The sequence below is a fragment of the Dama dama genome, chromosome 18 (genome assembly GCF_033118175.1).
Source record: "Dama dama isolate Ldn47 chromosome 18, ASM3311817v1, whole genome shotgun sequence".
Taxonomy (NCBI): Eukaryota; Metazoa; Chordata; class Mammalia; order Artiodactyla; family Cervidae; genus Dama; species Dama dama.
The window spans coordinates 82454041-82479445 of NC_083698.1; the positions used below are offsets into that span (position 1 = coordinate 82454041).

General features: G+C 40.2%; 1 protein-coding gene across 5 annotated transcripts in view; it reads right to left on the bottom strand.

The window, feature by feature from the left end:
* Positions 1-25405, bottom strand: part of AASS (aminoadipate-semialdehyde synthase) — a 74316-nt gene that overhangs the window by 5211 nt on the left and 43700 nt on the right. For all 5 annotated transcript variants that reach the window (XM_061165692.1, XM_061165691.1, XM_061165689.1 and 2 more), the window contains 10 exons: positions 24893-25014; positions 24581-24707; positions 20174-20284; positions 19972-20080; positions 17198-17338; positions 7870-8037; positions 4372-4467; positions 2239-2354; positions 1491-1579; positions 787-963 (listed from right to left, as the gene is read on the bottom strand). In XM_061165692.1, the coding sequence (XP_061021675.1) occupies positions 787-963; positions 1491-1579; positions 2239-2354; positions 4372-4467; positions 7870-8037; positions 17198-17338; positions 19972-20080; positions 20174-20284; positions 24581-24707; positions 24893-25014 (1256 nt within the window). The remainder of the gene's footprint in view (positions 1-786; positions 964-1490; positions 1580-2238; positions 2355-4371; positions 4468-7869; positions 8038-17197; positions 17339-19971; positions 20081-20173; positions 20285-24580; positions 24708-24892; positions 25015-25405) is intronic.

The window sequence follows — 25405 nt, forward strand, 5'->3', positions numbered from 1 at the left end:
TGCAGTCCATAGGGTCACAAAGAGTTGGACACAGCTTAGCAACTAAACAACAATAATATGCTACTATAGATATATCTTCTGTTTATTTCACAGAATGTTTTGATGTTTTTTATTCCCTTCACACCTTTATAAGGACAAAATGAGGTGTTGTATTCTGAGATAATGCTTACTGAAAGCATATATGTCCTTAAAGAAAGTTGAAATTTGAATTCTTTTAGCTCAAAACATACTGAGCATTGATAGTATGTTGAGATATGAGGATTAATAAAACATGGCTTATATTTTTGAAGATCTGGAAGTGACTACCCTCTGCTATTTCAGTGTTACCACTCCCAAAATACAAAAAAGAAAAAAAAAAAAGAAAAGGAAATGAAAGAAAAGAAGGCAATTAATATTCCCTGGGGACCCCTTCTATGTGGTAGGAGGTTTATGTATTATTTCACTTCAGTGTTATACAACCCTATGAATTAGTGATGACAATTTCCCCACTTTACAGACGAAGGAACTCTGATGCAGAGATTCTAAGTAACTGGCATTCCATCACTCAGCCATCTTGGGGCTTACCTGGAACAGAAATCAGGTCTAACTCCAAAGCCCATGTTTTTTACTCATCACAGGGTGATCTCCCAGTCAGCCAGAACTTGGATCTTCTGAACTGGCTCACTTTTAGTGAAAGCCAGTGTCATACTGAAGACTAATTATTTGATTAGTCTTGATGTCATCCAGGTGTTGAATGACTTGGAGATAATATGGAGACAGACTTGGTCCTTCAATGAAAGAACTTACCATCAAGTAACATCTTGGCTGCCATGGCAGTGGGTAACCCCACGGTTTTAGCCATGGCTGAGAAACCATTGACATCACCATAAACCACAAGATCAATAGTTTTATTTTCTAAATGTCCAGAAGGATGTCTGATTCCAAAGCTGTCTCTCATCACAATCATATCTTTCTCTCCAGGACCTTAAAATTAATAAATATACATTTGACAATGTCATTATCATTACAACTCCAATACCGTATTTCATCCCCCTGCTCCTCCCCTTCTGCTTTCAAGTTTTCCTTCCTGTTATGTGTATCCTTAAATAATTAGATATACTGCTTTGTAGCCCAAAGGACAAATTAAAAATTCAAGGAAACGATAACTCTGACCAGATTCCTCTGTCCAGACTGGTCTCACTGTAACCCCGTTACAGACATGAGCATACTGCTGGAGAGGCCATCCTCTCTTTTCCCCAGAATGCTGCTTCAGCACTCCCTTAATGTGCCAGAAATTAAAAGCAAAACAAATAATGGTTCCCTTGGCCGTATTTTCAAGTTCACTCTTGCTTGGTAGTTTTCTTATTCTTCCCTCTGGAGAAACAGCCCTAGTGCTCTTGCCCTCACATCATGTTTGCCCATTCCCACTGTGTAACTCCTGCCCTCCAATCTAATTCACTGGCTCTTAAGATCCTTCTTCTGGGATGTTCAGCTCATAGCCCATGGCCTACCATAGGAAAGCTTCACAGCCAGATGCTTGGAGAGGGCATCCACGAGAGACTCGGCCTGAGGGACTTGTTCATCCCCGAGTAGGCCCAACCTGCAAAGAATAAGAGATGGCTGCATTAATTCCAAGTCCTACATATATGCTCACTTGGGAAGCAGAAGGGAACACTCATTGGATTTCATCCTGAAAGGGCAGAATCGAAAGAGGACAGCTCAAGTTATAGGACTCCCAAGTTACTGTAAAATAATAACAGTAATGTTTTCACCTTTAGAATCATCCCCAGACCCTCCCACGAGTGCTGCCTGGAGCCAGACCAGACACACGGTCAGTGCACACTCTTGCCAAGCTTCTCCTGAGATTAACTTATAGGTTGCTTGTCCCATGTGAAGGGACCAGCAGAATGTGTCACGACCAGGTGAATAAGTATTTTAAAGTAGTTAAAGAAGAGTGGGAGAATCTCCTACAGGAGAGAAAAAAATGCCCCACCTTTCTCGAAAACTGAGTAGTGATGTTTCTCAAAAATAAGTATTTCCCAAGTTATAATTGCCACTGAATTCCTCTCTCTACCTACTTTTTAATCCCCTTATGAACATAGTATGTGGTAATCTCTCTACAACGGGCCAACTTTAGAGCAGCAAATTCATCAAAGATAATGTGAAATGTCTGTTTCTATCTTGACCTTTCTTTGACTAGAAAGAACTAAGTGATCATTGATCCAGTATTTTACTCTAGGTTGACTGGTGCGTGCCTACCATTCGAGAGCCTCCAGCTGGGTTGTGTCTCCTCCTAGTTTCTTAAAGACAGCTTCCTTAAGCACATCACATTTGGAAGAGGATGAAATCCCAACTAGATCACAGAGGAGTTCTTTCTGGTTAGAAAAACAAAGATACAACTTCTAAGTTCCAAATAAAATAAAAAAATAAGTTTAGAGATTATCCTAGGAAGACACTGGACCTCAAATTTTAAATTAGAGATAATTAAAAACAGTAAATTGTGGTGCACACATGTGCATACACATGTCTGCAAACCACATCAATAAATGCATGGTATTTTAGAATGATATTTCAGCGATAAAAATGAGTCATAACACCAAATCAACACCAAAAGAGTAATATCATATTTACGATCAGTTTGCCTGCCTTTGCAGATCCTCTTCATCACCTTTCACCCATTATCCCTTGCCCTCCAGAAGTCTAGGATTTGGTATTCTTGTTTTGGCCAGGATAGAGTGGAAGGATCTTTGCTGTGGTTGCTAGTGGCAACCACGATTCTTTTGTAAGTTCAGGAAATGAGGGAGATTGTGCAGATAATAAAATCTCAAAGGAAGAACAGTTAAACGGTGGTCATAGCTTTTTCCACTTTCTAAACAAGACTTTCTCCAGGCTCTGCTCTAGATTAAAAATCAACAAGCTTGCTCGGCAAAGGAAGGAGAAGATGGGACAAATGGGGAGAGTGGAGATATATATATATATATATATATATATATATATATATACACACACACACATATATACATACACATACACACACACACACACACACACACACACACACACACACACACACACACACACACTTATGTATACACTACTGTGTGTAAAATATACCTAGCAGGAAGGTGCTCTGTGATGACCTGGGTGGGGGGATGGGGGTTGGTAGGGAGCGACAAGAGGGAGAGGATATACGTATACGACGCGTAGCTGATTTACTTTGTTGTGCAGCAGAAACTAACACAACACTATAAGGCAATTATCCTCCAATTAAAAATCAAAAACCTTCCCACAAAGAGGAAAAAAAAAAAAAAACTAGTTCACAGACCAAATTGAGCTCACCACCTGGTTTTGTAAATAAAAACTTTTATTGAAACATAGTCACGCTCATTTTTTTATGAGCAGTCTGAACTGAGTAGTCTGACAGAGACCATGTGACCCATAAAAGCCTAAAAAAGTTACAGTCTGGTCTTTCATCAAAAAAACAGTTTGCCAGCCCCTGTTCTAGACTGTAGCTGCCAAGATAAGGGGACCAGCCCCAAGAATGCTTGTACCAACCTTCCCAGTCAAATTGCCTCAATATCAGATTCATTCCATGGATGTTTATTCACTTCTGTTCAACAAGTTAATTTATAAAAGCTGAAACTTGGATTGAAAAAACTCTCATATATACAAAAAATGAGAATTTAAAAGCAACCAGCTAACAAGAATACCACAGCTTCACTGGGAGACTTATGGGATTAGCAGTACAGATTCTTATCTCCTTGGAACAGATTTCTGGCATCTCTATTGAAATATGGGCATGTTAATTTAAATTGGATGACCAGTTGGTAACAAATTAATTCTTGGCAGTTAGTGGAAGCTTGCAGTTCCAAGTCTCCAAAGTCCCTTCTAACCCTGAGACTCTAGGATGTAAATGCAATACAGATATGTACATAAACTCAGGACTTAAAAACTCAAATTCCTCATGGTTACAAATGGTCAAATGAAAGACCTAATTCGGGCATTGGGAATCAGTTCTGGAATACCACCAGGGCTCTCCTGCCTTCCCAGGTTCAGGAGGCCCTAGTTTAACTCTTGTCAGTGAGGCCAGCACTTAGACAAGCGACAGAGCCCAGAGCCCAACGCAGAGGGCAAGCCCATCTCTGCTCAGGGCTGAGGGGGCAATCAAGTGGTACAAGTTGCTACAGGAAATAGGCCCCATGGGTCAGCCTCCACGTCCCCTCCATCTCCCAAAACAGTGAAGGGAAAGGGGGCTTTGGGACTAGGACTTAACTTTCTGCACATAGACCATAGGATGGGTTCTTTGCTGGTCAAAACCCAGGTTCAAACCTGACCATTTCAGAAGGCATTTCTGAAGAGCAGCAGACAAGATGTAATTCCAGAGTCACTCACCCAGGTGAGCGGATTGGCATCAGGTCGAAAGGCAGGAAACGCATCTCTGTTTATGAGACCCAATTTCACAAATCCACTCAAAGCTTTGGCATACCCCTATAACAAGAGTTGGTAAGCAACACATGAAAATGCCTTTAAAATTGTTTTTTAATTCTTTTGAAAAGAAGAATCTATCTTCATAATTCATTTCAAAAACAGGCAGAAGATAGCCATTTGTATGCTAGCATTGATGCAGCCACCCTTTGGTTCAAACCAAAATCAGTAGTGTAAAAACCATTCCACTGGTTTACTTAAGAGAACTTGCGAAACAGGGTCTTTACTTTTTCTTGGTAACATGTGAGTGGTGCTTTTTTGCAAATTTCCTCTTGTGTTACACATTCAAGTCAGCAGAATTATATTTAACAGAACAGTTGTTCTCTCTTTTTAATGGAAGAAGGAGCATGTAAGAACATCCCCCAAAGCAGAAAATACATTCCACTCATTGAGTCATTATTCTAATGCAAATAAGGAGCAGGGGAAAAGGTAGGAGTTTGAAATTTCTAAAATGTCACCACTGATAAAAATTCCTCATGGGTCTTTCATTCTTGTAGGACAGGCCAAAGTTCTAGGCATGAAACCCATGCCAATACACCCCTCCAGCCTGACCCACTAATGATCTTCTCCACCACTCACATTCCCTAAATAAGCCGCTGGGCTCTTCCAGAGACATGGGCCTTGGTGCACACTGGGCCTGTGCCTGGAATGTGGTAACACCTCTTTCTCACCTATGAAATGTTTGCTCCTAAGACCCAGTTCAGCGCATCTGAACTTACTGCTAGGTAAGTGGGCACTCCCTTCTGCTCTGGATTCCTGCAGTATTTTGTGCATACCTCTACAGTGGCACTTAACACAAACTGTAATTCATTGTTTATTCAGCTGCTCAACTGTAAGCACAGAAAGTGTGTGTGTCCTTCATCCCCATGCCCTCAGCCCATTATCCATCATCCAGTATGCTAAAAAAACAAAAACAAATGGCAGGATGCATGGATTCTGAACAATAATAAAGCGAAGGAAGATCATAATGTATGTTCTCTTGTGAGCAAATCATGGTGGGAGGAGGGGGGAATGAGAAAGTCAAAATAAGGGGCTTTATAGCCACCGCAGTTAGAGAGAAACAGAAAGAGAGAGAATAGAAGGATGAGGAGGAAGAGAAGAAGAGGAGGAAGAAGAGAAAGGCAGGATGTTATTTCAGAAAGCAATAAAATTATTAAGATATAGTTTCTGTCGCCACTGGATATTTCACCATTTAATGTGTGGATTTTCACATTTCTGAAAAGCTGTACTACTCAAACTGTTTAAAGGTTACTAATTAAAGAATTCACATTCATTTGCTCTAACCCAATGTAAATATAGTTCAAAGAGGAGAAACAAAAAAGCAGTAACTCCAGCTTGGTTCTAGGACCTGATAAATACTGGAGCACTTCTCTGCCAAAATCTCAGATACTGAGACATTTCTGAGCTATTTCTCAATCTCAGAAATATATTTTTATGGTGACCTCTTGAGATGAATTTATTATGTATATTCATTTATCGGTAAGTCCATAGCAAATTGCTGTGCTTAGGGCTGAGGCCACAGAGATGAAATATGCAGGGCCCACCCATGAAGACACTGCAGTCCAGGAGAAGGGTCAGATAAGACCAATGAATAAGGCCTGGTCCATAGAAAGCAAAACCACGACCACTACAGTGGGCCGTCACAGCTCTGGGAGCACAGGAGGAGAACTCACATAGATGTGGGGGAGGGGAGTCAAGGAGAGGAGTTAAGATCCCATGAGAAGGTGATGTTAAGCTGGGTCTAGAAGGACTCATGTGATAAGCAGGTGCAGGGAAAAAGTCAAAGTCTCCCGATCACACTTGGGTGACAGGGTCTCATCTCGAACACTGGAAAGAACATTCTGGCTACTTGAAGGGTTACTGACATTGCTCAGGGTGGTGGCCCTCATGGATATGAACCCCGTGACATCTTTCATTCTCTCAGGTTTGGTGGGATGGTTCTCACCCCTACACATTCTTGAGAGCTTTAGTTAATTCTTAAATCTTCTAAAATCCTCTATTTTGGGGTCTATACATTTGGCCAGAGATTATACTTAAAGTTATCAGAAAGTCCTAACTCCTGAATCCCCTGAAAAAAATAGTCCCTACTTACTGTCTTAGAACAAGAAGAAAACAGAATCAAGAATCTGCCAGATCTGGGGAGGGCATGACTTTAATTCCCACTAGAATTTGTCCTGTGCCTAAAGGCTTATGAAACATCCATGGTTCTTCTGTCTACTTAAGATGTTATCACGGACAATTCATTTAGTTCCCAGACAGTGAGGAAATCACATTCATGAGAGCACAGGAACCAGGAAATCTCACAGGGCAGTGAGATCTGAAATCAGATCCCTAATTTTTAGAGATCTATGTATTTTAGGTATGCTGGTTGTAGAGGGTTGAATACGTACCCTTCATAATTCATGGCCACTTAGGACCTCAAAGACTTCATGTGAATCTTTGCAAATGTAATTAGTTAAGGATCTCAGTATTTAGGGTGGGTCCTAAATACAGTGACTGGTGTCCTGGCAAGAAGAGGACAGGACACAGTGACATAAGCAAGAGAAGATGATATGAAGATGGAGGCAGAGATGGAACCAATACATCTACAAGTTAAAGAGCACCAAGAACTGCCTGCAATCACTGGAAGTGAGGTGAGAGTGGCAAGAGAAGGTTTCTCCCTCAAAACCTCCAGAAGACACAAACCCTGCACACACTCTGCTGAGAGGATACATTTCTGTTGTTAAAACTTTCATAGTAATTTGTTATAACAGCCCTAGGAAACCATTATACTGATTGTCTTAATCTGGTCACACTTGTAACTATTCCTCTAATGTGTACTGGACATTTGTATTTATGGCCCTAGTATCTACACTCGACTTTGTGATAAAAAAAAAAAAAAAACCACAACATTTAAGATTTGATTTGGGGAAGGTGACACTGACTACATGATCAGCTCTGGGGATGAAAAACAGGGGCCAAAGCTGACTGGCTCCTTTTTTCGCACTGATCTCAGGGGCCCACGAGATAAAAACTCTACTTTTGACTGTGAAGATGTAGTTTTTCATTCTCACTGGATTTGAACCTAAGATCCTGCTACCATCCTGCCATTCTGTGAGACAGGGGACACAACCAAAGCTTGAAGGAAGGGCTGAGAGGTGAAGAGAAACCAAGTCCCTGTGAGGTCACTGGACCCCCAAACCTGAGTACACCTGAAGCTGCCCTTCACCTGCCCCCACACTTCTCATGAGTCAAAGACTCCATTTTTGCTCCAGCCGTGTTATCTCCTGAAACAATCAATCAAAAGAGAAAACAGACTCCAACCTGGTTTATCATCTTAATTGTTCTGATTATGAAGAAAAATTACATGCTTGCATTACTTACATCAAAACAGGCAACCTGTTCATCTCAAATAGAGCCACTTACCTTGTACCTCAGTGTCCCTCGTAATAAAGTGTGAGCAGATGGAATGCCATAAATCTCAGCGTACTTTGTACTGTCTCTGTTAGGATAACCTTCCAAATTTAAGCCAGGGAAATAATCCATGGGAGTGACTGAATCCAGAAAGGAGACACCTCCTGCAGCATTCACAACCTGGGGAACATTGAAAAGGCACCTGTGGAGTTAAAACAGTGTATTCTCTCTTTGGACTTAGCTATATCCTTCGTATAAAAAAAAAAATCAGCTTTTACAAAAAAAAAGCAATAGATGATTTGAAAAAAATATTTTAATGGCTTCCCTGGAGGCTCAGGTGGTAAGGAATCCACCTGCAACAAGGAGACCTGGGTTCAATCCCTGGGTTGGGAAGATCCCCTGGAGGAGGGCATGCAACCCACTCCAGTATTCTTGCCTGGAGAATCCAATGGACAGAGGAGCCTGGAGGGTTACACAGTCCATGGGGTTGCAAAGAGTCAGACACGACTGAGGAACTAACACTCATCCTGGTCAACATCTCCTGTTCAACCTGTTCCACTAATAACTGAATTCACAAGGCCATTGTTCTCCCAAGCTTTAAAATCTGACTTAAAACATTTCGTTTTTTTTTTACCAAGATCTTGTTTCTGATTTCTCCTTGCCCCTGAATAAGATGACACTGAATTATGTCCCCTAGAGTTCTGTTTTTAAATAGGCAACACACGATAAGAACAGATACTCAAGGTGACTGCTGTATTCACAGAGAAACGCCATATTCTCTGTTCTTTTGCTTCACTCCCATCCCCCTTCTTGAATGCTGCATCAGGTACCATTCACATCCATCCACACCTGGCATTTACAGAGCACCTGCTATGTGTGTGCCAGGATGGCACCTGGGAATAGGACAGTGATGAATAATACTCAGCTCCTGCCTCCATGCACTCCTTTCTTCACTGAACAAACCTTTACTTAATGTCCACCAAGACCCGGGAACAGGACTAGAGCAGCAAGAAGATGCTCACAGCCAAGACCAGTCAACCAGCCTGTGGATGCCGGGAGAGGGAGTGAGGGAGACACCCTCTCACAAGGACAATGCAATGAACACACAGTGAGACTCCAAAAAATAAATAAATAAAAATGCTACCTCCTGATCTTCCTGCTGGTGAGAAATTACAACACTGATCCCAAGCTCTTCTGGTGTCTCAGGAACCCTCTTTCCTACATCTCTCCCTGCATCACACACAATCAAGATGCAGTGAAGTATTTTTTTTTCCCTTTCATCTTGAATAAGGGGCTAAACTCTTCTTTCAACTTGTGAGGCAGGTGATCATCCCTGAGGTCATGGAAAACATTCTGGAGTAATACAATCAGGGGTGAGCATCCTGGTGGAGCTAGACTTGGTCCCACTCCCACCCCTGGAAACAATTTCTGACCACATCTGGGAGCTTCAAAAACAACACTGTTCAAGGGAGCTGGTAATGGGCCTTCAGATGGAGTCTGCGGAATTTGCTCAAAGGAGCCTTTGGCTAAACTTAATGCTTCATAAGGTTTATTTGTAGGGAGGTTTGACATGTATCTTGGTATGAAAGGGGAAACAGAAACATGTGTATATAGAACTGAAGTCCCAGGAGGAAATGGGCAGTGCTGACCTCAGAGTCAGGCCTGGTGGGGTCTCTGCAGTCAGAGGCTCACTTTAGGGACTTCCCTGGTGGTCCTGTAGTTAAGACTCTGCCCTGCCAATTCAGGGGGCAAGGGTTTGATCCCTGGTTGGGGAACTAAGGTTCCACATGCCATGAGGCATGGCTGTAAAAAAAAAAAAAAAAAAATAGCCTCACTTTAAAGAGCATCAAGCACCATCAAAAATTCCAAGAGGGAGAACCTGAAGGAAGTGAGGAGTGCTTTTAGTTTAATTTTCTCGTGAAACTCTTCTGACCTTCACAGTAAACATTTCCCAAATGCACTTTTCTCTAAAGCAAGCTTCTTCCATCAGGATTCTAAATTTTTTTTAAGTCTAATAAATAGGCAAATGTTAACTTTTAGAGTCTTCCCACCTATCTCTCTTCTACAACCTATGGCAATTCTAAAATTTGGTTTATATATTTGAAGGTTAGGGATTTTTAAGAAAAAGTCAATAAAGAACACTATATTCCAGCACTGTACTAGTCAGAAATAAATCATCTGGTTCCTGAGTCCGTCATGAGATCCTTATAAGGAAAATAGGGAAATATAAGCTGGATGGTAATGATCCATTTAGTGACTGAAATGGAAGCAACTGGACCCCAACATTACTGGGTAGTTTGGTATCAATTCAGAGTTGTATTTCTAGTGACCTAACATGGGATTCATTCAGAAGCCCTGTCCTGTATGACTTGGACAAGAAAGAAAGACATACTTTTCTATTTGGCAGAGAATATGCATTTTTTTCTGACTCGACAACAATTACATCCAAGATCCACTTCCAGCAGAGACACTGGCTCATTACTCACTGCTGGTGTGGGCTGCTCTAAGTGCCAGCATTCCCCACGTGTCACCCACACTGACATGTTTCCCAGCCACTGAGGACCACTGACAATAAGCTTGACTGCTAAACCAACAATACATTTAACACAAGCAGTACACAGACAAGCATTTATGCAGGGCCCACTGTGTGCCAGGTGCCTTATATACATAACCTTTAATCCACACAATAACCCATATTTCAGAGGTGAAAACTGAGGCTAGACAGTCACTCAGAGGCAGATTTAAACACAGGTCTATTTGAATTTCATTCCATGCAAAGATGGACACAATAAAGTACAGAAATGGTATGAACCTAACAGAAGCGTAAGATATTAAGAAGAGGTGGCAAGAATACACAGAACGATACAACAAAGATCTTCATGACCCAGACAACCACAAAGATGTGATCACTTACCTAGAGCCAGACATCCTGGAATGCAAAGTCAAATGGGCCTTAGGAAACATCACCAAGAACAAAGCTAGTGGAGGTGATGAAATTCCAGCTGAGCTATTTCAAATTCTAAAAGATGATGCTGTGAAAGTGCTACACTCAACATGCCAGCAAATTTAGAAAACTCAGCAGTGGCCACAGGACTGGAAAAGGTCAGTTTTTCATTCCAATCCCAAAGAAAGGCAATGACAAAGAATGTTCAAACTACCGCACAATTGCACTCATCTCACACGCTAGTAAAGTAATGCTCAAAATTCTCCAAGCCAGGCTCCAGCAATACATGAACCGTGAACTTCCAGATGTTCAAGCTGGATTTAGAAAAGGCAGAGGAACCAGAGATCAAATTGCAAACATCTGTTGGATCATTGGAAAAGTGAGAGAATTCCAGAAAAAAATCTACTTCTGCTTTATTGACTATGCCAGAGCCTTTGACTGTGTGGGTCAAAACAAACTGTGGAAAAATTTCTTTTTTCAAACTGTGGAAAATTTTTAAAGAGATGAGAATACGAGACCACCTGACCTGCCTCCTGAGAAATCTGTATATGAAGGTCAGAAAGCAACAGTTAGAACTGGATGTGGAACAACAGATGGTTCCAAATCAGGAAAGGAGTACTTCAATGCTTATATTGTCACCGTGCTTATTTAACTTACATGCAGAGTACATCATGTGAAATGCCAGGCTGGATGAAGCACAAACTGGAATCAAGATTTCCAGTAGAAATATCAATAACCTCAGCTATGTAGAGGACACCACCCTTATGGCAGAAAGCGAAGAAGAACCAAAGAGTCTCTCGATGAAAGTGAAAGAGGAGAGTGAAAAAGCTGACTTAAAACTCAACATTCAAAAAACTAAGATCATGGCATCTGGTCCCATCACTTCATGGCAAATAGATGGGGAAACAATGGAAAAAGTGACAGACTTTATTTTGGGGGGCTCCAAAATCACTGCAGATGATGACTGCAGCCATGAAATTAAAAGATACTTGTTGCTTGGAAGAAAACCTATGACTAACTTAGACAGCATTATTAAAAAGCAGAGACATTGTCAACAAAGGTCCGTCTAGTCAAAGCTATGGTTTTTCCAGTAGTCATGTATGGATATGACAGTTGGACTATAAAGAAAGCTGAGTGCTGAAAAATTGATGCTTTGGAATTGTGGTGTTAGAGAAGACTCTTAAGAGTCCCCTGGACTGCAAGGAGATCCAACCAGTCCATCCTAAAGGAGATCAGTCCTGAATATTCATTGGAAGGACTGATGCTGAAGCTGAAACTCCAATCCTTTGGCTACCTGATGTGAAGAACTGACTCATTGGAAAAGACTCTGATGCTGGGGAAGACTGAAGGCAGGAGGAGAAGGGGATAACTGAAAGGTCGGGTATGTTGAGACATGCCCCGGAAAAGTGCCGCAAGGCAAATTCCAGAGGCTGGCTAAACTTCCGGGGACCGACCCCCTGCAGCCTGGTCCAATCAGGTACCAACCCGGAGCCCTCGGACACTGACCACCGCTGTAGCCCGCGCTTTGTTCCTTATATGAAAAGACCTGGCTTGGACGCCAGCCCACCCCTCATACCTCGCAGACTCCCTTTGTCTCCTCACTCACCCGCCCCCGGGAGTTCTGCCCGAGAGCGACCGCTCAATAAAGCCCTTCACCAACGGTCCTTAGAGGCGGCTTTTTTCCTCCCGCGGCATTTTCTAACAATAACAAAGGATGAGATGGTTGGATGGCATCACCGACTCAATGGTAAACTCCAGGAGTTGGTGATGGACAGCGTGCTGCAGTCCATGGGGTCACAAAGGGTCAGATATGACTGAGCGACTGAACTAAACTGAAGTATTTGAATCCAACATCCGTGTTCTTTCTACTATACCATTTGTTGCTATTATTTAGTCACTAAATTGTGTCCATCTCTTTTGTGACCTCATGGATTATAGCCCACCAGGCTCCTCTGTCCATGGAATTCTCCAGACAAGAAACTGGAGTGGCAAGGTTTCCATTTCCTTCTCCAGGGCATCTTCCCAACCCAGGGATTAAATCTGTATCTCCTGCATTGACAGATGGATTCTTTACCACTCCTCAGTGTAAATCTAAAGGGATTTACTCAGGGTAAATCTAAAAGGATTCTATACCCCTACTATACCATACTGTCCCCTTAATGGTGGTCTTTTGTGGATCAGTGTTTTGAGAAGGATATTGATGAACCAGGCACAGCATTCCTGATCATGCCACCAGTGATGCACCTGAAAATTGCATTAAGAATGGCTGCAGGCAGTGGAGAGCAGAAACTACAAAGGGGAGGTTGGGTGCTGAAGTCAACGGAGTGGCAGGCAATAGAAACAAAGGCAGAAAACCCATCTTGAAGCTGTGTTTGAAGAAAAACACAATCCTTACTCATATAATATGTGTTTTGTTTGTGAGTGATTTGGGAGAGGAGGCTGAAGGAGATAGTGGCAAAGCTCTGCCACATCACCCCCAGATGCCATCAATGACCCACCACCCATGGAGGGAAGACACCTCAGAGGAGACACAATCACTGTCTCCAAACATGTGCAAGGAAATCAGATGTGTTGGAAACAGGATTAGAAGTTAGAAGTGAGCAATAGTACCAGTAATAGAGCTCGTGGTCCTACATCCTTGCAGTAATTTCCAGTGAGAAACATCCGAAATCCTAGGCTGCTGCCTGAGTTGCTGGAAAAGTTTAAGGTTTTGATTTCAAGCAGAAGCCAAAGAAGTCACTTCACTCTGCCGTGATGATTCGGTGAATTACGTAAGGCCTGCTCCAAGGCAGAAGGTGATGGTGACAGAGAGGATGAAGGGACAAGAGAGGCTTTAAGAAGTCTAACAATCCAGGTTAGGAGATAGACTGATGCACTTGAATTGTTGAGTGAATAATACAGCATCCAGAAAGTTCTTACACACAGACAATCAAAGTGTGGGCGTTCAGACAAGAGAATAGTGAACAGGGGCTGGAGTGGTCAGGACAAGCTGCAGTCACAAGAGGAGACCTTGAGAAAAGTATCATTTTAGCAAAGAAAAGAAAGGTATAGTGTTTTCTCTTGGTGTCCTCCACAGTGTCAGGGAGATGCAAAAAGCACTCCTCTTACAAAAGGAGTTCAGGATGAAAGGGAAAAACTTCAAATTCAACAAATACAACTTCTACTGCCTGAAAACAACCTCTTGCTTTCCCTGAGTTCTCAACACCATTTATTTCTTTGTGCAGCTAATATTTGCTGGGGACTTAAGACATGCCTGACAGTCTGTTGTTAAGCAGAGTGTAATCTATATGACCTCACAGAAACCGACTGCAAGAACCCTGCAAGGCTGTGATTATGCTTATCTTCAGGCAGCAAACCCAAAGCTCAGAGAGATGAAATGATGGCTCGAATACTGCCCAACCAGCAATGGCAGAGCTAGAGCACCATGCCAGGACCCCTGGCATCAGGCTCCCTGCTCTTTCTGTTGCACACATTGCTGTCCACTGACCTTCTCCTTGCTATAATCTATCTGGCCATATAATCTTTATATGGCCTCCTGATAACAAGCATTTTGCACAACTGTAGCAAGAATTCTTCCTGCATTCATATGTAAGTTTATACCAAGCATGGGTCAGTCTCTGATCCACACAACAGAAGGTGGAAGGGGCTGTTGACACCCAACAGGAGATCGGCAGTGGTGTAGAAAAGGATGTGTACCTGGTAGAACCTCAGACTGGGGCCCAAACCTTCATGATTTGTAGACCTGGAGAACTAGATGGAACCTTAGTGCCCACCATCAGGACACTGATGCCCAGTTGACCTTTACAACTGTGTAGTCTTTGGTGACACTCAGGGATGTCAGCACTTGGACCAGAACCCAGGGAGGTCTTGTTTCATATCCTGAAACATGTGAATGTGTCTTTCCAGAAACAAGGTAAAGTGTCCTGCTTGCTCTGTCGTGTTTTAAGTTCAGCTCTGGTCCTCTGGTCATTAAATCAGCTCACCTCAATTTCAGCTGCACATTAGAATCATTTGGGAGGTTTTTAAAGATCCCCAAGCCCAGGCAAATCAGAATCTCTGGGGAATGTAGCCCAGACATCTGTATTTTTAAAGTGCTTTGGCAATTCCAGTGTGTAGGCAAGGCTGGGAGCCACACTCATCACAGGTACAGAACCTAGCGGCTGATAATAACATTCACCCTAAGAAATTCTTTCAATTTACTCCTCTTTTTATAGGAAATACATTTAGACCACAGATACACTGAGAACTTTTAATACTGCTGCCAGAATAATCTTTTTGAGACCCATGTCTGACCACATAATTTATCAGTCCCTGTAGAGGTAGGACGAGCATGAGATGAGTGAGGTGCTTGGGGCACAAAACATAAAGAGGAACTCTTGGTTCAGTTACATTTGTTCCTCAGTGTGAGTCTTTCCTTACAGTCACGAGCATAAACTATCAAAGCAGATCAATGTGATCTGGACACTGGCAATCCCTGGTGGCTCAGATGGTAAAGAATCCACTTGCAATGCAGGAGACCTGGGTTCGATCCCTGGGTTGGGAAGATGCCCTGGAGAAGGGAATGGCCACCCACTCCAGTATTCTGGCCTGGAGAGCTCCATGGACAGAGGAGCCTGGGAAGCTACAATCCATGCCAGGCTACAGTCCACGGGGTCACAAAGAGTTGGACACAACTGAGCAACTTTCACTAATGCCAATTGCCATCTCTAACTGAGGCTGAGTTAGCTCAGCTTCTTATGCCTATTTCTCTCTTGGAAACCTTATCAGTTCAGTCGCTCAGTCATGTCCAACTCTTTGCGACCCCATGAACTGCAGCACGCCAGGCCTCCCTGTCCATCACCAACTCCCAGAGTTTACCAAACTCATGTCCATTGAGTCAGTGATGCCATCTAACTATCTCATCCTCTGTCGTCCCCTTCTCCTCCTGCCTTCAATCTTTCCCAGCATCAGGGTCTTTTCAAATGAGTAAGCTTTTCACATCAGGTGGTCGAAATATTGGAGTTTCAACTTCAGCATCAATCCTTCCAATGAACACTCAGGACTGATTTCCTTTAGAATGGACTGGTTTGATCTTCTTGCAGTCCAAGGCACTCTCAAGAGTCTTCTCCAACACCACAATTCAAAAGCATGAATTCGTCGGCACTCAGCTTTCTTTATAGCTCAACTCTCACATCCATACATGACTACTGGAAAAACTATAGCCTTGACTAGATGGACCTTTATTGGCAAAGTAATGTCTCTGCTTTTTAATATGTGTCTAGGTTGGTCATAACTTTCCTTCCAAGGAGTAAGCATCTATTAATTTAATGGCTGCAATCACCATCTGCAGTGATTTTGGAGCCCTAAAAAATAAAGTCAGCCACTGTTTCCCCATCTATTTGCCATGAAGTGATGGGACCAGATGCCATGATCTTAGTTTTCTGAATGTTGAGCTTTAAGCCAACTTCAGTATTCAGTATTTAAGCCACTTCAGTACTCTTGCCTTGAGAACCCCATGAACAGTATGGAAAGGAAACCATACAGCGTTGTTGTAAGAATCCGATGAAATTGACACTCAGCACAGTCATGAGTGGCAGTGTCTCTGCCAGGTTGGCACCTTCTTAACCCTCAAAGCTGAGTACATCTCTTCCTGCTAATTTTCCTCTCCCCAATCTCCTCATCAAAATCAAGTCAATTACTCTTTCATCTGCATCACTGTGACATGTTAGCATACTTTGGAACTTCTCTCATTGAATTATACCAGTTTTTCCAGTGTCTGCCTTTCCTGCCATGAAGCTATCTGGTAAAAGAGGGGGTAAAAAGGCTTAGACCTGGATTTGAATCCCAGCTGAATGGCTGTGAACGTTCCCTTTGAGCCACAGTTTCCTTATAGTAAAACGATGAAAACAATACTAAACTCAGAGAGCTCTTAGACGTTCTGCCACACAGCAGCTGGGAAAGAAATGTTAGTTTCTTTCCCTCACCCACCAAATTCTCCATCCCAAGAGCCACCCCATTTCAGTCATGAGTTCTCTGAGATCAGGAACTTCATTCAGCATGATAACCTTTAGTGCCTTGGCCCAAGTCTAGCACATAACAGGGACTCAGTAAACATTTGTTATGCTGAAATAAACCGCAAGATGACCAGTAGATACACATGCAGAGAAGCCAAGTGTTTAAACTGCAGAAACAACTTGCAAGAAGGCAAAGAGGAAGGAATGAGCTGTGCTGGGGATGGTGAGGAGAGCACTGAATAGAACAGAAAATACACGCTGGGAAACACCGCAGGAGGAGGAAATGGCAGGCAGGCAGCACAGCCAGCACTAAAGGGCCTTGGAATCAGGGGGAAAGATTTTGGATTTTCTTAGGCAGGTATTTTGGGTTTGTATCTCTAAAGCTTTGATGACCCTCCTTCACCTTTCCATTGAGCAGGTAGGTAGCAGGCTGCATTATGTTCATCAGAACGCCCACTGGACTCCAGCTAAATTTGTATCTCAAAGGATTGTCTGAATATTCAGGAGCTGGAAGGCCACCGCAGTAGGAAACATATGATTCAATCTGTAAAATAAAGAATCAACAATAAGATAGAAGAATCTATCCAAATAATTAAGTACAATGACACAAATAAAGTAAACTTGTTAAGAGTTTCTCCTTTCTTAAAGTTACAAAGGCTTTCAAAAATACATCCTTGAAGCCAAACACCACTTAAGTCCATTATATTTATATATATATACATATTTTTTTTTTAATCCTCTAGATACTGTGACTAACATTTTGCTCCATTAAAACTCCAACTGTTAGTTCAATTCTGCTTGATCATTGCCTCCTTTTAATTCAAATTATATATTTGATTATAATTTAGTTCAGTTCAGTTCAGTCGCTCAGTCGTGTCCGACTCTTTGTGACCCCATGAATCGCAGCATGCCAGGCCTCCCTGTCCATCACCAACTCCCAGAATCTACCCAAACCCTTGCCCATTGAGTCGGTGATGCCATCCAGGCATCTCATCCTCTGTCGTCCCCTTCTCCTCCTGCCCCCAATCCCTCCCAGCATCAGGGTCTTTTCCATATGTGCATAATCATTCATACTGATTAACATGTTAATATAAAATATTGTTAATTGTATGATACAGTTTAATTAGAATCTATATTTGATTACATACATATATAATCTATTTTAGGTTATATAATCTGATTCATCACACTTTATGTCCAATAGCTCTTTCTTATGTGTAAAACATCCTTTATATACCAACAGATTGATAATATTATAAAGAATTTTTCTCACTTTTAAAAGTCAAACCATACTACAGCATTTTCAAAGCAGTCCAAAGATCAAAAAACAAAATATTTTTTGCTGCAATTTATGTCAAAGAGTATTCTGCTGATGTTTTCCTTTAGAAGTTTCGTGGTTTCTGGTCTTACACTTTAGATCTCTAGTCTATTTTGGATGAAGTACCAGTCTAAGTCTTTTATCAAACCAAAATATTATAGTAGGATCTATTTCTCTAAAAATTTATGCTAAGACTTGAACTCTTTTTAACCACACAAATATTTCTGCAGTTTCAAAATTATACTTGAAATTTCTGGTCACAGTATGAGTTAGAATGTAGCAGCTTTTTCTCAAAATAGACTAAAGACTGAAGTGTAAAACCAGAAACCATGAAACTCTTAAAGGAAACAGGCAGAATACTCTTTGACACAAATTAGAGCAGTATATATATATTTTTGGATCCTTCTCCCAGTGCAAAGGAAATAAAAGCAAAATAAACAAATGAGACCTAATTAAAATTTATTAGAATTAAAAAAATGTAAAGCTTTTGCACTGCAGAGAAAACCATTGACAAAGCAAATGACAACCTACTAAATGGGAGAAAATATTTGTAAATGATATGACTAATAACATATTAATACTTAAAATATATAAACAGCTCATTGAACCCAACATCAAAAAAGCAAACAACCTGATTTGAAAATGGGCAGAAGGCCTGAACAGGCATTTTTCCAAAGAGGAAATGCAAAATGCCAACAGGCACATGGAAAGATGGTCAACACTGCTAATCATCAGGGAAATGCAAATTAAATCACAACGAGAAATATCACCTCACACATGTCAGAGTAACTATCATCATTAAGAACACAAACAACAAACATTGGAGAGGATGTGAAGAAAAGGGAACTGTATACACTATTGGTGGGAAAGTATATTGGTACAGATGCTATGGAAAACAGCATGGATGTTTCTCAAAAAGCTAAAAATAGAATTACCATAGTATATACCATATATATCACTGCTGGGTATATATATGAAAAAAGAACTAATTTAAAAAGATGCATGCACCCCAATGTTCATCACAGCATTATTTATAGTTGCCAAGATATGGAAGCACCTAAGTGTCCATCAACAGATGAATGGATAAAGAAGATGGGGTATAAGTATACAGTGGAATACTACTCAGCCATAAAAATAATTAAATCTTGCCATTTGCAACAACATGGATGGACTTGTAGGCTATTATGCTAAGTGAAATAAGCAGACAGAAAAAGACTGCATGATATCACTTATCTGTGGAATCTAAAAAAACTAGCAAATATAACAAAAAAGAAGCAGAGTCACAAATAAAGAAAACTAACTAGTGGTTACCAGTGGGGAAAGGGAAGCGGGGAGGTGCAATAGAGGGGCAGGGTATTACGAGATACAAACCATTATGTATAAGTAATACATATCACTGTTTATTGGATCACCATTGGTTTCATAATGTAAATACTACATATTGAACAAGATAATGTCAGATTTTTTATCACCATAGTTCATGTTACTAGTGGGGCTTTCAGGGGCTTAGAGATTTTTTTGGTTAACATTCAGTGCAAAAGTACTAGATGGTATATAACTCTAAAGTTTAGTTTTAAGGGATTCCTAATATATTTACTATCTTTTTATCTGAAGTAATAAATAAAGTATGATCTTGAAAGTGCCTGAAAAAAAGTAATTAAAATAAAATAAGCTATAAGGAAATATTGTACAACACAGGGAATATAGCCAACATTTTATAATAACTATAAATGGACTATAACCTTTAAAAAATATAGCAGTTTCTTTAATAAAAATTGTAGAAAGATTATTTCCATACACAAAAATCTAGACCTCTTAATAATTTCCTAAATGAACCTTTGGGTGTCAGTTGGGCTCACCGTGGCTCCCACTTCTTTGGCCTTATCTATTGTTTCCATTGCCAACATATGATCAAGACCAGGGTCCAATCCCAATTCGCCAATGACTGTGATGCCAGCATCTTCCACACTAAAAGAGGTAGAAGTAGAAAGAAGGAAACTTTTGATAGAAAATTTTAAAACTTCCATGGAGCTGCTTTGCTGAAAACTGACTGAAACTTACCTCTTTTCTAATTCTTTTAGCGCTGGGGTGATGTAGCTTGCAGTGATCATGTTAACTTTGCTTGCGATGCATGCCTTGGCCACAAGAGGATGCAATACATAAGGCAACAAGCTTAAAAACAGGGAGAAACTCATCAGAAACTTTTTCAACTCTCCTTCCACTGCACCTTGAACTGCACTAAAGTGAAGACATCACACTGATAATTCTCTCAGAGATGATCAATTACTTCTTGAAGATTATAGAATAAATTCATCCTGTTATCATATTTAAAACTCTCCACAATATGATCTTCAGTTCACCTTTCCATTTTTCCTCCCTGTATCTCCTTTATAAACTATAGAAGCTATTATAATTCTCCATTCACAGCCTTTACTTTTCCACTTCTGAAACTTTACTTTCACTATATCTTCCTCTTAAAATTGTCCCTCACCTGCCCACCCCCATCCAGGTCACACCTTCCTTAAAGAAAAGTCTGAAAAGGTACATCCTCCAGGAACCGTTCCCAGATTTTCCCAGATCCAGATCTTCCTCTGTATGTACTCAGCTATCCCTTTATAATACTTAATGGAATTTATTTTACTTATCCTTATATTTCTATGATTTTCTGTCTTGAGTTCCCTAGTAAAAGAAAAGGTTGCTACTCTTTTTACCTCCAAGCCTTCCAAACGGCTGTCGTTAAACTAAGTCAAGGTGATCCATACGTTACATTAAAAAGGAGAGCCTAGGCAAGGCCAGAGGAGGAAATGAGTTTTAATGGTATCGATTGTTGTAAAAGCTATTGAAACAGCTAAAAGTTTATGCATGCGTGCTACATTGCTTCAGTCGGGTCCGACTCCTTGCAACACTATGGACTGTAGCCCAGCAGGCTCCTCTCTCCGTGGGATTCTCCAGGCAAGAATGCTGGAGAATGATGTTTGGCAGAAATCAACAAAATTCTGTAAAGCAATTATCCTTCAATTTAAAACATACATAAATTTTTAAAAAAAAGAATGCTGGAGTGGGTTTCCATGCCCTCCTTCAGGGGATCTTCCCCACCCAGGGATCAAACCCACATCTCTTATGTCTCCTGCATTGGCAGGTGGGTTCTTACCTAAGAAGGCCTAAAAGTCTGTATGGTGAACAAAAACTGAAAATGTACTCAAAACTCAACTTTAAGTTTTCTAAGCATCTCGCTTGGATGTTTTACGTTGGTGCTGGGACTACACAATCACAAAAAAATGAATTTCCACAAATATTGATATATATTAGTATATTCATATTCTATCCAAGGACTAATAAGCATCCTATCAGTCACAGAACAATAAGTTCTACTAGCTTATTACCTATTTGGTAAAGCTATCTATGCAGTATAATGAAAATATAAATACCAACTGATAAACATTATTATAGTGTATCACTGTACTTGTTCCGTTCATCCTGTTTACTTCAGATTTTCTCTATTTCACATAACACCAAACAATAAAATCACCTCTCAGGCACTCATCTCTCCTCAGGTTAACAGAACAGAGAACTGTTACTTAGATTTATTACCATGCAGAACAGAATTATGTACGTATCTTACTAATGACAATATGAAAACTCTTTATCTCTGTATTTCAGTTTTTTTAATCAAAAATAATTGTTACTGAATATAATAGCCCTTCAAAAGCCAGTGTACCAAATATCTGCAAAACTCTTTGTTGGAAAAGTATTAACAGAAAATGTTCCATGGCATCATCTTAAAGGTTAAGTGAAGATTTTTTTGGTCACATTCTTCACAATGAAAACTTGCCTGATCAAAATTTTATCAAGATCTAATAATATTTTTTAAATTTTGGCATTATCAGCACTAATCTAAAAATATGCTGAGAACTAGAATGATAGGACTTTGACTGGTGGTGCCTATATTAGACAAAGGGATTAGAACTCATAATTCATTGTGTATGTAAGAGAGCATCTATTCACCAGCACATAACTCAATCCAAATAGTTGGAAATGTCACTTGTGCAAACATAGACAAAATATAAATCTAATTCTCAAAGTAATAAACTCAGTTATGACTTTGCATCAGCTCATTAAAAACTAAATTGCAAAACAAGACCATGAGAATTTGACATATTATTACAAAATCTTGTGGAAGATTCTCCATTCATTTTACTTTGATAGCCCCTAACATTGTGTTTATATCAAAACATTCTTTCTCCAAATTAAAAAATAAAAAGTTATTTAAGAAACACTACAGGATAACAATGTTTTACAGCATTTCCACTATTGAGCATAGAAAGTCCATCAACTAAGAAAAATTAAATATATAACAAATTTTGCTAATGTTAAATCTTATTAAAGGTCACAAGTTCAATGAATTTTAAAATTTATACTTATCATTAGTTTATTGTCTGTGTCCATAATTTTGTCATATTTTGCTTCCAATTTTGTTCAAAATGTGTTTTATTATGTTGTTTTCTTTTTTTAATCAAACAACAATTTTATATTTAGGTACCTATGTGTGGCAAAACAAATTCTCTTTGTTTTATCAGTAGGCTACAATATTCTATTTTGAATAAGGGCTTGCTTTCATAATCATATCCTGACAGACAAGGTCTATTGATTATTAATAAATTTTTATTGAAAAATAACTAATGCATATTAAATTTTTATAAATTGAATCATGTTTTTGAGTGTTCAAAGTGATCCTATATGAAGAGATCATGTGAAAGTTCCACTTAGAATTACCTTCAATTGTGTCTGTTTTCCAAGCACCACTATCTTTTTTAAGGAGGACATCATAGAACTTCTCCCAAAGATATCATTTGAGTTGGAACTATAAAGGTGATATAATTATGAAAGAGCAACTTAAGTTCCTTCTGTCTTCTAGGAAAAAAATATATTCTAGGAATAAACAGTTTATTCTCATCACTTCGGTAATTTCAAAATGAAGTATCTAGTATCACATAGCCCTATATCTAGAAGTTAGATGTGCATTTGTAATCAGTTCAGTTCAGTCGCTCATTCGTGTCTGACTCTTTACGACCCCATGAACCACAGCACGCCAGGCCTCCCTGTCCATCACCAACTCCCGGAGTCTACTCAAACTCATGTCCATCAAGTCGGTGATGCCATCCAGCCATCTCATCCTCTGTCGTCCCCTTCTCCTCCTGCCTCCAATCCCTCCCAGCATCAGGGTCTTTTCCAATGAGTCAACTCTCTACATGAGGTGGCCAAAGTACTAGAGTTTCAGCTTCAGCATCAATCCTTCCAACGAACACCCAGGACTGATCTCCTCTAGGATGAACCGGTTGGATCTCCTTGCAGTCCAAGGGACTCTCAAGAGTCTTCTGCGACACCATAGTTCAAAAGCATCAATTTTTCAGTGCTCAGCTTTCTTCACAGAACAACTCTCACATCCACACATGACCACTGGAAAAACCATAGCCTTGACTAGACAGACCTTTGTTGGCAAAGTAATGTCTCTGCTTTTTAATATGCTATCCAGGTTGGTCATAGCTTTCCTTCCAAGGAGTAAGTGTCTTTTAATTTCATGGCTGCAATCACCATCTGCAGTGATTTTGGAGCCCAAAAAAATAAAGTCTGATGCTGTTTCTGCTGTTTCCCCATCTATTTCCCATGCATTTGTATTAGATAGTAATAAATGATATATTTCAAGGTCTGTTTCTCCATTAAGGCTAAAAATGGTCATAGGGCTAAAGAATCTACTCACTCTCATTTAAGCTTTATAAGTCCACAGGTTAAAATAGCCACCAAAATACGAGTCATGAGTGCCTCATGACCCAGCAATTCCACTTCTAGGTAAATATCCAACAGAAATGTATATATATGGTAACCAAAAGACAAGGACTAATTTGTTCATAGCAGCACAATTCATAATAGCCAAATGCTGGGAACAACCTAAATATCCATCACTAGTCAAATGGATGATAATAGTATATTCACATAATAGAACATTACACAGCAAAGAGAATAAACTACAAGACAACACCACAAAGGACTGTCAATACTGAATGAAAGAAGGCAGCCACAAATGGGGACGCACTGAAAGATTTTGATTGTACAGAATGAAAACTAGCAGAAATGAATCTCTGTGTTAGAAGCCAGGACAGTGCTTACCCTTGAAGGATGGGACTAGTAATAAATAGAGGCACAAGGAGAGCTTCTTGGCTGCTATTATATTCTGTTTCTGATGTGAGTGATGGTCACATGCTGTGTTCACTTTGTGAAAATTCACTCAACTACCTAGCTCTGATTTATGCACTTTCCCAGATGCACACTTCAATTTAAAAGTTTATTGAGCGAAGAGAAAAGGAGAGGAGGAAAGGATAGAGGGAGAAGGGGAAAGGAGAAGATGGAAGAGGAGAGAAACTAAGAAATAACAACGAAACATACGTCAATCATTTCTTGCTACATACTAACCTGATGACAAGATCCTGTGTTGCCACCAAGGAGCTCAACTTCTCTTCTTGTTTACCAACGTGCAGGCTAACAGGATTAATATTATATTTCTTGCCTAACTGTTCAGTTTGATTCTTCATGTCAGAACCTGTTTCAAGAATTAAAAAGTCCAAGCTTTAGATTTCCCATCATTAATCAGAGAGTAAAACACACTTTAATATCTCCAAAAATAATTTTTTGAAGTTTAGAAACAAGACGGTAATTTAAAATTCACAGAGTAATGATGTTTTGAAATCAGTTTTACTTCTTCTTTAAAAATCGGGGCTTATTTACCTACTGTTATTTCAATACTGTCATCTCTCGACAGGTATTCCAATACAGGCTCAGATACGTAACCGGATCCAAGAACCAAGACCTTTTTCTTGGTGGCCATTGAAAGTGACTGAGCACGTTCCCTATAAATAAAAGGCGGGGAGAAAATATTAACAAAAAAACTTTTAAATAAAACATCGCTGTCCCCAAACCAAACTAAAACTTAGACTGTGAAGCAATCATTTCCCCCAACATTTCTTACAATAAGAATCTCACCAGGAGTTCCCAATACCAACATTTTACATCAATTATTTTATATCCCATATAATGAACAATAGATCCAGACATCTTTGATGTGTATGAATTCCCAGTACCACTAGTGAGGTACAGGTTCTGGACCAATGCCTGGCTGTTCACAGCTGAGTCACTTGGTCTCATACTTTATCCTTCCAGGGGAGGACATTGATTCAAAATCATGCTAGGGGCCTTTTATCAGAAACTTATTTACTCCTCACAACAATCTGAGGATACTAC